We start from the raw sequence: 14838 nt of genomic DNA, 5'->3' as shown, positions 1-14838 counted from the left end.
AGCTCTGCAATGTCTGAGACAGAGACAGACAGCAAAGAGCGAGGGGTTTTGTAAAAGAGCAAAATACAGCGCAGGCCCTAAATTAGATATTAGAGAAAGAACAAGTTACAACTCAATCTACAGAAGCTGTGTAACCATATGACCATTGCATGATGGGATAGGATAAGTATTTAAAACTAAACATACACATATTTTCCCACTTACCCCCTCCTCTAAAGACTTTGCTGCAGTCAGTTTTCTATTGGGACTCTTTTCATTTGAAGGTGAAAATTTGTAAAACTCTTATCAGTGAGGTGTGGAGATTATCCAGTGTAACCAGGACATTATTTCTGCAAAGACTCATTGTTGTTGAGTTATTATTAAATGTCATTATTTAATTTTCTCAGCCGTGTATATCTTAACAGCTTGTCAAATAAAACCCAAAATACCCACAAGGCAAGAGAAGGTGTGAAAAGGTGTTTTGTTGCAATACTGAATAGAAGCCTTAATGAAGAGCACGCAAGCAGCAGGTACTCGATTCTTTATTGGTTTGAGGTGTTTGCTCAGCAAAGATATGTGATGTGAAATAAATCAAGGTTTATAAACAGTGTGGCGTGGCATTATTTTTGTCTTTTTGTAACAGTACCAGCATATTAGGCTCCAGTCAAAGCAAATGTTGCTGTCTGAAGATTTTCTCCACACACTGCATAAGCAGTTTAGCGGACTACTTTGCCCAAAAGCACATCCAACAAAACGACGCCCGATGGAGCAAAGTGATCAAAAGTGAAGTCACTGGTCTTTGTGAGCGTGCATTGGACGCAGCTTCACGCCAACTTACAGGCAAACTGCAGACTTGCTCTCCTGCTGAGGATGGCTCCTACAGTGTTGTACGCCATACACTGGTACATCCCTACATCCTGGTAGCGGTCCAGACTGCTTATAATGAGGTTGCCCCCGGACAGACGCCGCCGGCGATCCAGGCCCAGATTTATGAGAGTCCCATTCAATGACCATCTGTGGGGGCAGAGACACCATCAGTCCCTGGCAAAACACACTGTCCATTTCTTTCTACCATCCAAGGTGGTCTGACAGGAGGTGAGCTGAGAACACAACTCACTGTACTAACTCACTCCAAGTCAGAATAATATACTGTGTATTTGTGCTGGTGCATAGGAATTCACTTGGAACGTGAACTTTACAGTTGGGATTTTTGCCAATTAATTCTTGTCCTGAAGTGCTTCAACTTCAAGTTTCAAACAAAACTATTTATATGTATTTATATCATAGTATTTAGAGTTGATAAATCTGTGTACATCTGTCAAAAGTACATGTAATGACAAGCATTTGAATGGTGTCTGCAGTCTTGGTTGCCTTTTTGTTGTCTTCACTGTCCTGTTTCATGACTGTGGATTTTGTGCCTGTGATCTAATAATGCATAAAGCTGCTATGTGTCCAAGTCATTTGTTTAACTTAAACATTATCGTGTTATTGTTTATGTTTCATGCAAATGCTATTTATACTGTATGTTTCTGTTTGCTTCTATTTTTCTTTATTTTCCTCTATCACTTTTTGCTGCTGCAGCTATCCCGTTTTCCCCACAGGGATCATTAAAGTTTAATCTTGGAGTATCACACACAAAGCTGTCCTCTGCTATTTAAGGGAAGCGAAGATAAAGGTTTCAGAAGCCATCCTAGATATTATCATCAGTCTTAGCCATAATCACCTCTTCTCTGCCACATTATATTTACATAATGTGACATTATTCCACCTTTGACTTCTCATTAGGACAAAACATTAGCACTTGGCAAGAGGTAACAGTGGGCTGATGTAACAAAGGATGCCTTTTACATTCCTTTTCACCATCCATTACATCTTTCCCACACTTAGCAGGCGTGGGAATTAAAAAAAAATAATACTTTGTGTAGCAAGTTCAGATTGCGCTATCACATAAATGAAGCACCGAAAAGAACTCTTAAAGACACAAGGTTAATTCATTGATTCAAACAAGTCTCATTATTTGGCAAAGAAAAGACTTTCTTTCTCCACCAGCACAACACTTCATCTATTTTTAAATGCTATTCAAAACTGGAGCATTGATGGGTTCAAGGGCAGAGCACTTTTCAAGAACGTTCCCTCAAAGTACAAAAAATAATTTGTTTCCTTCAGCCACATTTTTCAATTCTGCTCTTCTTATGAGGAAATGAACGACGTGCAGGCTGTGGTGGGCAACTTTCTGAATGCTTCAAAGTCTAGCTTACTAAATGATTTCTAAAAGAATATATCCAAACCATTGAATGTTGCTTGATGCCACGTTCTAGATCAGAGGTGCGCAAACTTTTTCCCTTGGCGAGCCAAAACTGAAACGCAATGGTGGGCCACGGGCCAAAAAGCAGACACCTGTATTGTATTGTATCTTATTGTTGAGATGCAAAATGTACTGACATACTCCATGCATTGTGTCTCTCAGATTATGAGAAACAATGAATAATTAGGGAGCCTACATATTTAAAGATCATTTCTACCTTGTACAAAATAAAACAGCAAACAATAATATTTTGTTTTGCTTGAAATATCTGCTGGGCCAAAATGAACCTTATAGCTTCATTATGGGCAGCCCTGTTTTACACACTTGTAACTGACGGCTGTGTTTCTGAATGCGTCAACATTAACCGTACTACTTCTTAAGACAACACAGTTTGAGAGACCGCCTGCACGACGACTCCCTGAAGGGTTGGATCAGTTTGTGATACCTGCCTGTGTGTTTTAAGGTGTTTGTGTCCAGGTCTGAGTCACCATGTTCTCCTCTTTTTGACCTGCTCTGAAGTGCCTCTGCTGTTCAGTGCTACCCTGAACATCAGGCAGGTGATTGAAGAGCAACTCCAAAACCGAATTACTCTGCTTGAGACTCATTTTGTGAACACATGTTGTCTGACCATCTGACCATGGAGAAACTTGAGGATTCCAGATGACCCTTCAGTCTAGAGCCACAGGCTCCAAACCTCAGGTCAGGTAAAGGTAAACTCACCCTCTGTTTAGATTTTTAAAACATCATCCTTTTTATAACCTGCTGTGAGATGATGCTTTTCTATATAAGATGTGGCTTTGTGCCATGAGTTTTTATGCCGCTTACAGTGTGCATACTATGAGGGTCTCATCATTTTGTGAGTGACTGGAGGAAAGGAAAAGAAGGGAGAGGGAGCAGTGCGAGCCCATTTACACTTCAAGAGAGGAGCCAGAGAAGTGCTGAAGGCATACAGAGCCCAGCACATCCAGCTTGAGAAGACACCACACTAAACATGCTCATCTCACCTTTAATCAGTACATGGAAATATCTGGTCTTGGGCAAGGAATGTGAAAAGGCTGAAATAATGAGCCATTATCATTCAGGTCGTCTGTGCTGCAGTAATTCCACTTTTGAACGCCAAAGACACTTGTAATCAATGCCTGTTGGTGCCAGCTACTTTCGAGCAACCAGCACTGGTCTCATGGTGTTTTTTATAAGGGAAGATTTATGCATTAAGATGCTACACGTGTGTCCCTGAGATAATATCTGGCGAGACAAGAGCCAGATTGGCAGCATGTTAGTCAATAGGAATTAGTAAAGCCATAATGACGCCACTGCTCAGAGTGTCTTAATGCATTCTAGTCTAATTTGGAGAAAACTTAAAGGGGAGCAAGCACCTTCCAATTTCATGCAAAAAAATCTTTACATCAAAAATTTTTTACATCCTGTAAATGACTGAAATGGCTTTACATGAATGGACAAGACTGTCATTAATATGGAAATTATTCCTATATCTCTATATATGTTTGGTTTTGAAAGATTTGCACTAAAAATAACATCCTTTTTTTCTTTTTTAAAAAAAGTAGCTTTCAGCAGATTTTTCACCCAAATGTTATATTTCCTGCACTGATCACAGTGCTTAACAAGGTCCTCTTATGACATTGGCGGCTCAGAAAATGCTTTCAGTGATGAAAGCAAACACAAAAATAGGGAGAAAATGCACGTGAGCTGCTGATTATCTGCCCAAGTCCCTCTAATAGTCCTTCTCCAATACACACATCCTGGCTTGGCTTGGTTTGACTCGGCACAGCAGGGATTTACATTTCCATTACAACAGGTGAAGGTGTGTCTTTAACGGAGGGCACGCTTGTCTTGAGTCTACAAGCAGTGTCCTCTTGAGTGCTGCTTACTATTGCACTGTGCAAGAGTTGCTGGTAGCCAGCTGGATTTTCAGGCTGTTGTTTTGACTCCGCTTGGCATCTACCGCTTACTGCTTGATAAACATGTTGCTGAATCGTCACTGAATGATGACACTGAATTGTCCATGAATTATGACAAAGCCCATCTGACGTCACCACAACCTACGTGGAGGCAGCCGGCATGTACAACTTCTGGGGCTGAAAAATGAAGCAAGCATGAAAGTGCCAAAAACTGCAGTTCCTCAAATGGCCACTTGAGGCAGGCTCCAGAAGTGAGACAATACTCAGTCACACAGAAATGCCCAACATGTTTACAGCCTGGTACAAATAACAGTTTTGGACTCTATGGCTAACTTCCCCATTTGTGACAACTGTACAGGGGGTGAATTTTGTTATGTTAATTTTGTTGTTAGTTTTGCATAATTATGGGCATGACGCTTTGAGTGACAGCTTGTAGTTAGGTTTCTGTAACCAGGCTTCATTCAGCCCATCTCAGCTCCACCCATGCTCCACTTTTTTTCCCATTTTTTGGAATGGTGGAGTCACGCACTGCCAAGATGGTGATGGCCGGAGCCATGGCCACTGAGCTTCACAATGACTCCACATAAACATATGGGTGACATTACTGGGACTACGTTCATGGTTGTAAAGTCTATGGGCACACTTTGACCTTTCTCTGGAGATGGTCCATCTCAGGACTTGGAACAACTTAACACACTTGGAATGGAAACAAAAATCAATGCAGCATACTTTGATTCAGCTCATCCAAAAGCACATATGGAAAAGCCCTTTAAGTTCTTACAAAAAAAAATGCATGTTTGTCCAAGAAGTGCTACTTTTATATCCAGTTTTCAGACAGATTTTGGTACTATTGATTTGTAAATCAGATGTTCACTTGTTGTAACAGTCAAAGTAAACATAAACTGACAGATGGTCTTTGAAAACCTCAAATAATGAGCCTCATCTTTGTCTAAATGCTTATACATGCCTTAATTTGAATGTTCTCTTACCTGTACTGAGGAGGTGGGATTCCCTTGGCATCACAGGTCAGAGTAGCTTCTTCCTCTATGGAGTCTACAGGAATGAACAAGTCACCTGGCTCCATTCTCCATCTTGGACCATGGTATGATCCACTGTCCAGACAATCTGTCAGAAAAACAGTGACAGCCTGAGCATAGCGACAGAAAAAAAAGTGTCATTTTGAAAGAGTACAGCCTCCATAATTTCCCATTCTTCTGGTGGAAATAGGATATTCAGGTCTAACAGGGATGTTCTGTCAAGATGGGAGGCTGGACATTATTATACATGGGAAATGACTCAATATGTTTCATATTATCTTGAGGTGTTGCAAAGTGCAGCTTCTCCCGAATGAATAAATTGAATAAAATGAGCACTTGAGAGTGTGCCACTGCAGCAGGATGCCATTCCTGTCACTTTGAAATTACACATGTTGCTTTTCCAGCAATTAAAAATGATTGTATTTTCAAAAGATACAAGAGGGGAAAATAGTGATTTTTAAAACTGTTGTCCGTTATGTATCAAAAAAGTTTCCAATTTATTGTGAATGTAGAGAAACAATTGCTCTCTGTTCTGAACATAAATGCTCCGATGAACGTTATTAATAAACACATTTCTTTAAGGAACAGAAGCAGCAGTCTTTGCTCTGTGTTTTCTGTTGCTGAAATTTTACACAAAGTGCCGAGGAAAAGTGTAAAAGACGAGGAAACAACAGCAAATGTCTCCATCGGGTTACAGTCACAGAGCAGTGAAGAGGAAGATTGAGAGTATTGCACCTCTGCTGTGAATGGAAGTCAATACTGAGGAGTGTTCCTTTAAACCTGCGCCCATCCTATCATCTCTGACACTGACGTGATTTTCGGCTCTTCAGCTATCATCCTGCAACTGTAAATGTCCAAACGATAAAGAATCATTACTCATATAAAAAGGTGGTTTACCTGCCAGACAGTCGATGATTGATAACAGTAGAAGCTGTTTCCATGGCAACGTCATCTTTGGCAGCCAAGGGCAAATGAGACTTTCATCCAATAAGTTTTGAAATGGCACTCGTGTTCTCCGAGAGAAAGGGAGCCTGACCTGTTGGAACAAGATTTTTGTTGTAAAACACCAAACTAGGCAAGCCGCACCATCTTTTTTTTTTTTATCCCGCTTTCCTGATACATTATCTCCTTTAATGATCTATCAGGAGACGACAGGGGAAGCGTGCAGTTTTAGTAGTGGAAGTGCGACAATGATAAAATTGGAAGTGGAATTTGACGCGGGATGTGTCACGTTCCTTCTGTCCATTCTCACATTTCTAATCAGTGAAGATCCAGGCAGTGTCACTTTCTGCCCTGTGCTTTGGCCGACTTGCACCCGGAGATATCTGCGGATGACACCAGAGGCATATGGGAGAAAGCTCCTGCCAATCTATTAGGGGAGCGACCAACGCCTAAGCTCATCCTTCACTTGGACGGATTCACTCTGGCTGCCTGAGGAGACTTGGACCTGGGAATTGGGTGCCATCCAATCAATTAGATTCCCCCACAGCAGCATGTGTCTCCCCACATGCTGGGGTGAATCAAGACAGCCTGATGAGGAAGCCATTCCACCCAGGTCCATAATCAAGGGCAAGTGTCTGTCTGCTCGTAGCATGTGTTGCAAATTGCAATGCACCCACTTCTTGCAGGAGGAGACTGAGCGAGTAATGATGCAATTATGAAATGTCAAACATACACACAGCGGAGAAGCGGCAATAACACAGCAGTTAAGAGAGCAGTCACACACACATACACGTGTTCAGATTGTATGCAGATCTGCGGATATCGGTGTGGACCCACGCGAAAAACATGCACATGAACGAGCAGGTCTGCGCACACGGAAACACACAAAACACAAATGTCTACAAGAGGTGTTCAAGATATAGTAAGGGCACGCACAGATAATAACACCAATCTGCTAAATGTCACACAACCCACACACACCTACACACCAAACTCACTTTCTCACTGTGTACAACACATATAACACCCTTCCTCCACATGCACACACACACACACACAAACACACACACTTTCCATTTAGAAGACATAAGCCGTGATGTGCGGCTCATTTGTGGCCTAATCCCGGGGCGAGCCTGGTTCAGAACGCTACTTATGGAGGGTCTAATTGTTTGTCAGCTGCCTGGATGTCAAATCAGACACGTGGGGTCTCAGCCAGGATTTTCTTTCCTACCTTTCATGTTTGCTTGGTCCTTTTTCTTCCCCCAAAGTCTGCAAAATTGGATTGGTACGCTTTCTCTCAAGAGGAGTCCTGCATGCCATACCTCAGTGATAGGCCCACAGTGTGCAAACTGCTGGCACCTCAAGACTGAGGATTGGTGTGTGGAAGGTACAGTCGGTATTACACTACTGTCGACTTTGCATGTTATGGCTTGGATTTGTAATGGGGTTTTGTCAGGGGTGGCATCGTCTAACAGCTGATGCAACGAGTTGGTTGCTTTTTTTTCATGCAGATCTAATAAATCATTTACAAATGCAAAATACCAAGTTACGGAATTCTGTCAGTGATATTACACAAAGCAGATCAGTCTGATTCACATGTACGGACCGTTCGCACACACGCAGGAACACACACAGATACAAGCACATGCAGGTACACACACACACACACACACACACACACACACACACACACACACACACACACACACACACACACACACACACTCCCACATGCATGCAGGCACACACACTCACACTCAGTCACACACACCCTCTCAGCTTGCACTCATGGATAATGGTGCTAACGATGATGCCGATAAAAGGTGGTGAGAAAGCTTTGCAGGGTGAATCACTCTCAATCAAGGAGGGTGCCTTCCTGTAACAACACACCACTGGGTTAACTGACTTGAAAAAATAATGTATAATCACGATATCTACCACCTCCATCACACTCCGCCCGCATCCAAGTAACACGCTGGTTGAACAAATAGCCCAGCTGGCAGAGTGGGAGTGTACTTACTTTGAAGGCCTGAGCTGCATTCATCACAGATATTCCAGCTGACATTGTGGCATACAAGTATGCAATTACCAGGTGAATGTTGCAAGCTGGAAATGGTGTGCGTATGTGTGTGTGTGTCTGCACCTTGAGCACTTACTGTATCTCAGAGGCATAAAGCCAGTCATTGCCATGACACTTCTCAAGGTGTGTGGAGTTTTTTTTTTTTTTTGTTAACATTTAATACCTTTGGAGGAGGTGTCTTTAAAACACTTGAATACATCTATGCCTTCTTTTTGATCAGCCAGTGCATGCAAACACCATTCATGCAATTCCACCCAAGGGTGATTTAGCCCTAAATTGCGCTGGTATTGGCCTGTAGCTACACATGTAAGAGCGTGAGGTGAAGTGAAGTCGGGCTGCAGTGTGGCATCACACCAGGTAGGAACCACAGGAGCAGTTAGGAGGCAAAAATACCACCATGTGAGTAATGCAAGAGCATCTCTCCATCAGTTTGACAAAGAAAGGCACGGCTGAACCACAAAACAACTCCTCGTTTTAAAGAAAGAAAGTGCCTGTGTCTGAACGCATGCCTGTCCAACACCACATAACTCAGTGTGGAGGAATTGGCTGCAGTTGGGAGGGCACGTCGCGTTACTCCAGCCTAAAACAAATTATTATTAGCGAAGATATCATTAGGAATTAATGGGCCAATTCGGGATAACAGGCAAGACAGGCCGATGTGTGAGCCTGTCTGAGTGAATGAATATTTTAGCATATAAATATCACTGTGTAAATAATTTAGCGTCCTGTATTTGTGCACGTTCACAATTGCGAAGCGCGCTCGTGGGCTATATATTTGTGTGAGTGCGCGCGTGTGTGTCTTACCTCTTATCTTGAGATATCTTTAGACCAGCAGGCACCAAATTCAGCCCTCATGGAAGAAGCGACAGATTGATCCTCCATGGAAACCTTGTTAGGAAAATTTCGGTCACAATCGCAAGGTCGTTCATACAGGTGCAAAAACAGAGCCGGTGGTCAGTCAGAGGGAACAGGGAACGCAGGAGGCATAAACACACGCGTTTCATATCGCTGCTCTCCCCCTTCTCCTCCACTCCCCACAAACACACACACACACACACACACACACACACACACACACACACACACACACACAACACCCACGTTGTTGGCTGCGCCGAATCACATTTGAAACATCCCCAGTTAAGAGGCTCGACTCTCGCCTGTGTTTACGCTCTCAAATCCAACACGCGTAGGTCTGAAATTGGGCTTGAAAAGGGATCTTGCGGAGATGATTTATTATGCGCATCAAGTCAGCTCCCCTGCGAAGAAGAAGCGGGCTCCGCGGCGGCGAGGAGGCGACGGAGCAGCCAGAAGCAGCAGCGCTGGGATGGGAAGGTGCGGAGGGAGGAGGACGCACCTGGCGGAGAACTGCACCCCCCTGCGTCTGACTACAACACTGCACCGCAACGGGGTCATCTTCATTTTCTTCTGAAGGCTTTTGTCCCAGGTTTAGGAAAGAAAAGTTACAAAGATGGTGCACACAGCTGAAAAACTGTAGCGATCAACAGCGATCAACACAGCTTTATTGTAGTTCCAGTCTAGATCATGAAGTGAAACTTAAAAACTTGATACCGTATCACAGAAACATTGTGTTAAATTTGGTGCAAGCCTGCAGAATTATTCATGCATTGATACATTCATGTGGAATATTAAAGCTGCAGTAAGCAATATTTGACCACTAAACTCACAGATGCCGAGTTGCAAACAAGATACTTCAGGTATAAAGGGTTCCTGAGGTAAAGGTCCTATGACCCACAGCGTTCGATCCAACAGCATAAGATGGTATCTTTTTTTGGCCTGTGCACATAAAAGGCTAAGAAGTCAACGACATCCAAGAAGAGAAGTTAAATCACAGATCTTTAAAGTGCACTGCTAACCTGGGATGAACCTAAAGTGCTTCACGGAAATCAGCTAAAAAGATTCTAGTGTTTCTGTTTTGACGAACATTGAAGGTCTCATTCCAAAGCTTGAACTTCCAAGTCCTCTTCAGTTCAGTTCAGAACTAAAAAAAAGTCCTTGGATGAGAGGTGAAACACTGTCAAGTTTCTGCAGCCAAGTCCAGTTGCCCTTGGTTCAACCCTCCACGACCTGGATGACTGAGAATCTTCACAGACATTTTAAAGGCCTCATACCGTATTTTCTCTGATGGCCTCTTACTTTGAGCGATGGGGTCTTGCATGAGCACACACTTTTCTGCCCAACTTAGAACCGTTTTGGTCATTTTTCATGAGACATTTCTGTCAGTGCAGTTTAATCTGTGCTCTTCTCACTGATTTGAAGGTGGTTCAGTTGGACAAAGGTGACATCACTTTCTTCGGGGCACTGCTCTGTACTTAGTGTTTGAGTCAAAATCTCATGTCGTTATTTAAAGGAGCAGACTAGCTGAATTTCTGAGTGTTAAACACTTAATGATACCAAAGAATGCTTTTTCTTTAAATTTAATTTTGATTGTCATCTTTAGTGATTAATATTTGAGATATAAGTGAGATGTGAAACTATGACTTCAGGGGCTGTAAAAAAAAAAAAAAAATCAAAATAACAGAAAAATATCACAGTGGTGTCCATCTACTGTGGGCAAGAAAGCGAATAAGCTTATCTCCCAAAGTCCCAAATTATTTCTGCCGATAAAAAAATATGTAGTACATAGTGTTTTTATTGCTAGGAAGAGTTTGGGTTCTCAGTGATATTGACATTATAAGCAAACCCTTTTCACAAAAGGGTTTTGATGTGTTATGTCAGGAAAAGCACGCAGCAAGTGTAGCTGATAAGATCATTAATAGCATGTATTTCATGTAGTTTTGCTATTTTGTATAGCAGATTTTTCTCTTGGTTTTTCTTGACCATTTTAAAGCAGCATTACGATACTTCTGACCACTAGGGGGCATAAAGTTTCCAAAACTAACTAAGATAGGACTGCGGCACTCTGGCTCAACTTTCTTCACAAGTCACTCGTTTCCTTCTCCAAGCCTTCATTTCTCAATAGGCAGGCTGCATAAAATCTGCTTTGTGAGCTTATGAGGTAGGAGTGGCTGCCAGTCATAATATGTGGGGTCAGTGAGAGCCATTGGGACTCAAGTATCCATGTAGCAGAAAGCCGGTATAATGAGCTCCAAGTGGCTGAAAACACAGAGCTGCGAAGTGGGGTGTTAAAATTACTCAAAAATGTGTGAGTGTGGCTTCTTCTTTGTGTGCAAGTGGGGCATGCATGGGGGCTGAGTGACACCATGTGATTGTGTTTGGAGGAGAGTGAAGTGTTGTGGGTACAACTGAACCTGTTTTCCACAGTACCACTCACCACACAAAAAATGCACCTGGTTGTCATGGAAATGTAATGGAGCAGATACCTACGGTTAAAACACACAAATAAAATCGGAGTGTGCTGTTGATATTGATATTGGTGACATTTCTCCCTTTACGGTTGGTCCTCTTCACTGAAATTTTGGCACATCACAGTAGGGAATACATAGGAAAATACAAATGCAAATAATAAAATGAATGACAGCTGAAATCTACTGAGCTGCTTCACTTTCATCCTAGAATTGAATAGAACAGAGCCATCACTAATGTTATTAGTTACACCTGTGCTTTTTGTACTATGACGTGCCAGTATATGTCTGCTGGGATAAAAGCATGTTTATGCTCATAACCTGACTATTTAGTAACAGGAATGTGAGGTTTCACTTTAGATTATGCCGTGGTATATAATAGATCAACCTGTTTGAAAGACTTTCACTTTTTGCCTGAAACTCTTAATTTACTTAACGTTTATTATATATTTTTACATTATTTACTTAATATTGTCATTGTGTTTCTTCAGGTTGTAAATCTAAAACTGCCACTTATGTCTACTTTGTACACATCAGCTATTGCATGTCTGTCCACTCTGAAACAAAGAGTCTTCCTCTGTTGCGCTTCCTAACATTTCTGTTTTGTTTTTTTTTTCAGTCTCATTTGAGATGTTTTCTCCCTCTGGTCTGAATCAAGGGTCTAAGGATAAATAGAGACTGTTGTATGTTGTACAAATCATAAAGTCCTCTGGGACAAATTTGTGATTTTGGGCTATATAAAGAAAATTGACTTCTCTTCGCTTGACTGTAATTCAAATCTGCCTTTGCTGACGGAAAGAAATTGGGTTGCTTTTCGTTCCGAGTTGCAGAAGGCTGACATTTCACTGTTTTTGATAAGCATCCGCTGACAGCTTGGGTTCATGGTGAGAGGATGTATCTCCCATGACAAGACTGGAAGGAAACTGCTTTCTCTTCCAACTCTCCTCCTCCCTCTCTCTTTTTTATTCACACTCTCTCAGTCACACAACTGCCCTTCATTACTCTCTGTCTGTCTCTTTCTGTCTCTCTCTTTCTCTCAGACACAAACACTGAATCGCTCTTCTTTGCTACCACAGTCATGTTACCCTCGTGTGCATCACCACCAGGTCAAAATCTGTGCTGGGCCTCAGTGAAGCCTAACTATATTACCGTAGGTCTCGTAGTACTTCAGTCTGCTAGGATCACCATTAAACCTACATTGATCATCCTCATTTCAGGCCTAGGTTCCTTTAACATGGCCAGGGCATCGTTAATAATGCTCCATACAGCAGCCATTTGACATTTCCTTTAATTATGCCTGTAATTTATTCATGCACTTGATCCTAGGAGCTTGTTGTGAAAAGCTTCCTCCAGGAATATTTTATCCTGCTCCTCTCGAGGCTCATGGATTAACCATCTTAATAGCAAACCCCTGAAGGTATTACTTCCTTCACTGTGTGTGTGCGCATATGATGGCAATGAGCATTGTGCCTTGAACGCGCGTGTTAAGCTGCAAAAGTCATTAGGTCTTATTTCTCAACCATTCAGGGGACTTAATGTAAATTCTCCTGTATTACTAGCTTGTCTAATTTTGGGAGAGCACAAAGAAAAGTGCAAATGTTTGCAAGATCTGTGCTTATCGCACAATGCAGAGACCCCAATGTTTAACCCAGTTTTGCAAAGGAAAACATCACCGCTTAATTTGCTCACTCTGCAGGTCGGTTAACAGACAGCAAAACACAGCAATTTCCCTCAAAGTAGCGGAGAAAATCTCAAATGCACACACTTTGAATGGGATTTAAGATGTTAATTATGATGTTTCTTGATCACAGAACATTGCTCAATTCCTGACTGCACACCTGACAGAAATTCTTCAGGCTGTGTGGGGAAAAATGTGTGCATTTGAAGACTGGGAAGTGGAGGCTCTTATATGAAAAGGACACGCACACACACGCACACAGGTAGAAACAGAAGGCAATTTGTCACTTGTAAATAGAAAGTAATTTGACAATTTGTCACTTTGTCAGCACTGGAGGAAGCACGCTATAGCCTACTTTATTATTTCATGAAAAATTGAACAGCTATTGCTTCAAATATGTAAACTTACATCACTTTCGCTTTTGTTGTAATCATTTTTCACAAAACCATAAATCCTCTTCACTTTTTTCATATCCCTTTGCTCTTGGGTATAATACGTCTGAACATAAAAACATCTCTCACCTACATGGTTGTCAATCCAAAAACGATTTGGGTGTTTTCTGCAGTTCACTTCAATATATCACACAGAGGCTTCTAATGATGTTCTCACTCTCTCTCTCATATTAAGTCAGTACCACTGGTTGTTGTTGGGGGGTGGGGGGGTTGTGTTCTTTTTTCTTTTTTCTTCTTCTTCTTTTTTTTTTTTTTTACATTTCTGGTATCCTTACTTCATTAGCCAGTCTGTTTTCAACAGCCTTGCATAGAAGACTAATGGGCCAGCATACCTTTTATTGCATGCTGCAGTTCCATGGCTGTGGAGGTCCATTACTTTTGAGGATCAAGAATTTACTCTCTACTGCTGCTGATACGGAGGCCTTGCAAGGGGCTAATGAAGGGAAAAGATCCACTTTGAGATAAATCCTCCAGTAGGTCAATAAAAAATTTGCTTGGCAGAGAAGAAACCTGTAAGTAGAAACCAGCTTGTGAGGTCTGAACTGGGGTGAGTCCATCTATCTAGATAGATAGATAGATAGATAGATAGATAGATAGATAGATAGATAGATAGATAGATAGATAGATAGATAGATAGATAGATAACTTCAGAATACTTGTCCTGTATATACAGTGTGCACCTTATTGGCCACATACCTGTGCACATTTCAGTCCTGACTTTATTCTTTACCATTCTTTACCTTTATTTGTTCAGCTTTTTCTTGTCCTTGTTCTTACCCGTATGTCTGGTCCTGTGTTAGTACATTGAGAGCAATGAAAAACATTCCTTGTATGTGTACACATACCTGGCCAATAAAGCTGATTGTGGTTCATGAGCTATCTTGAATTAAAGCTATATTTTCATGAGTTTGATGTGGGCTGTGGTGCTGTGTATAGCATTTCACCATTAACTAATTAGCGATGATTTGAGATGTTGATTACACGATACCTGAACAAGCAAACAAACAACCATGAAATTGGAAGCCTCTGCCTGCCTATTCAGTGGATTTACATTGTGAGTCACTGGGTACCGTACTTATATATTGTACTATATGCATTGTAAAGAGTTCTTTTAAGGGAA

The 14838-nt window shown here is 41.7% G+C and overlaps 1 protein-coding gene across 2 annotated transcripts in view; it reads right to left on the bottom strand.

Annotated features, from left to right (window-relative positions):
• Positions 1-9300, bottom strand: part of cntn3a.2 (contactin 3a, tandem duplicate 2) — a 35187-nt gene extending 25887 nt beyond the window's left edge. Inside the window, exons 1-5 of one of the 2 annotated variants that reach the window (XM_070968139.1) lie at positions 9067-9193; positions 7969-8058; positions 6138-6271; positions 5193-5328; positions 818-993 (exon numbers count right to left, since the gene is read on the bottom strand). In XM_070968139.1, the coding sequence (XP_070824240.1) occupies positions 818-993; positions 5193-5328; positions 6138-6192 (367 nt within the window). In that variant the 5' untranslated portion in view covers positions 6193-6271; positions 7969-8058; positions 9067-9193. Of the gene's footprint in view, positions 1-817; positions 994-5192; positions 5329-6137; positions 6277-7968; positions 8059-9066 lie in introns of both variants that reach the window. The other variant, XM_070968138.1, reaches the window with a different exon arrangement.
• Between the last annotated feature and the right edge of the window lie 5538 nt (positions 9301-14838).

This window comes from Chaetodon trifascialis, chromosome 8 (assembly GCF_039877785.1).
Source record: "Chaetodon trifascialis isolate fChaTrf1 chromosome 8, fChaTrf1.hap1, whole genome shotgun sequence".
Lineage (NCBI taxonomy): Eukaryota > Metazoa > Chordata > Actinopteri > Chaetodontiformes > Chaetodontidae > Chaetodon > Chaetodon trifascialis.
The sequence above is the reverse complement of the archived record's forward strand: the minus strand, read 5'-3'. Positions and strand labels throughout refer to the sequence as shown.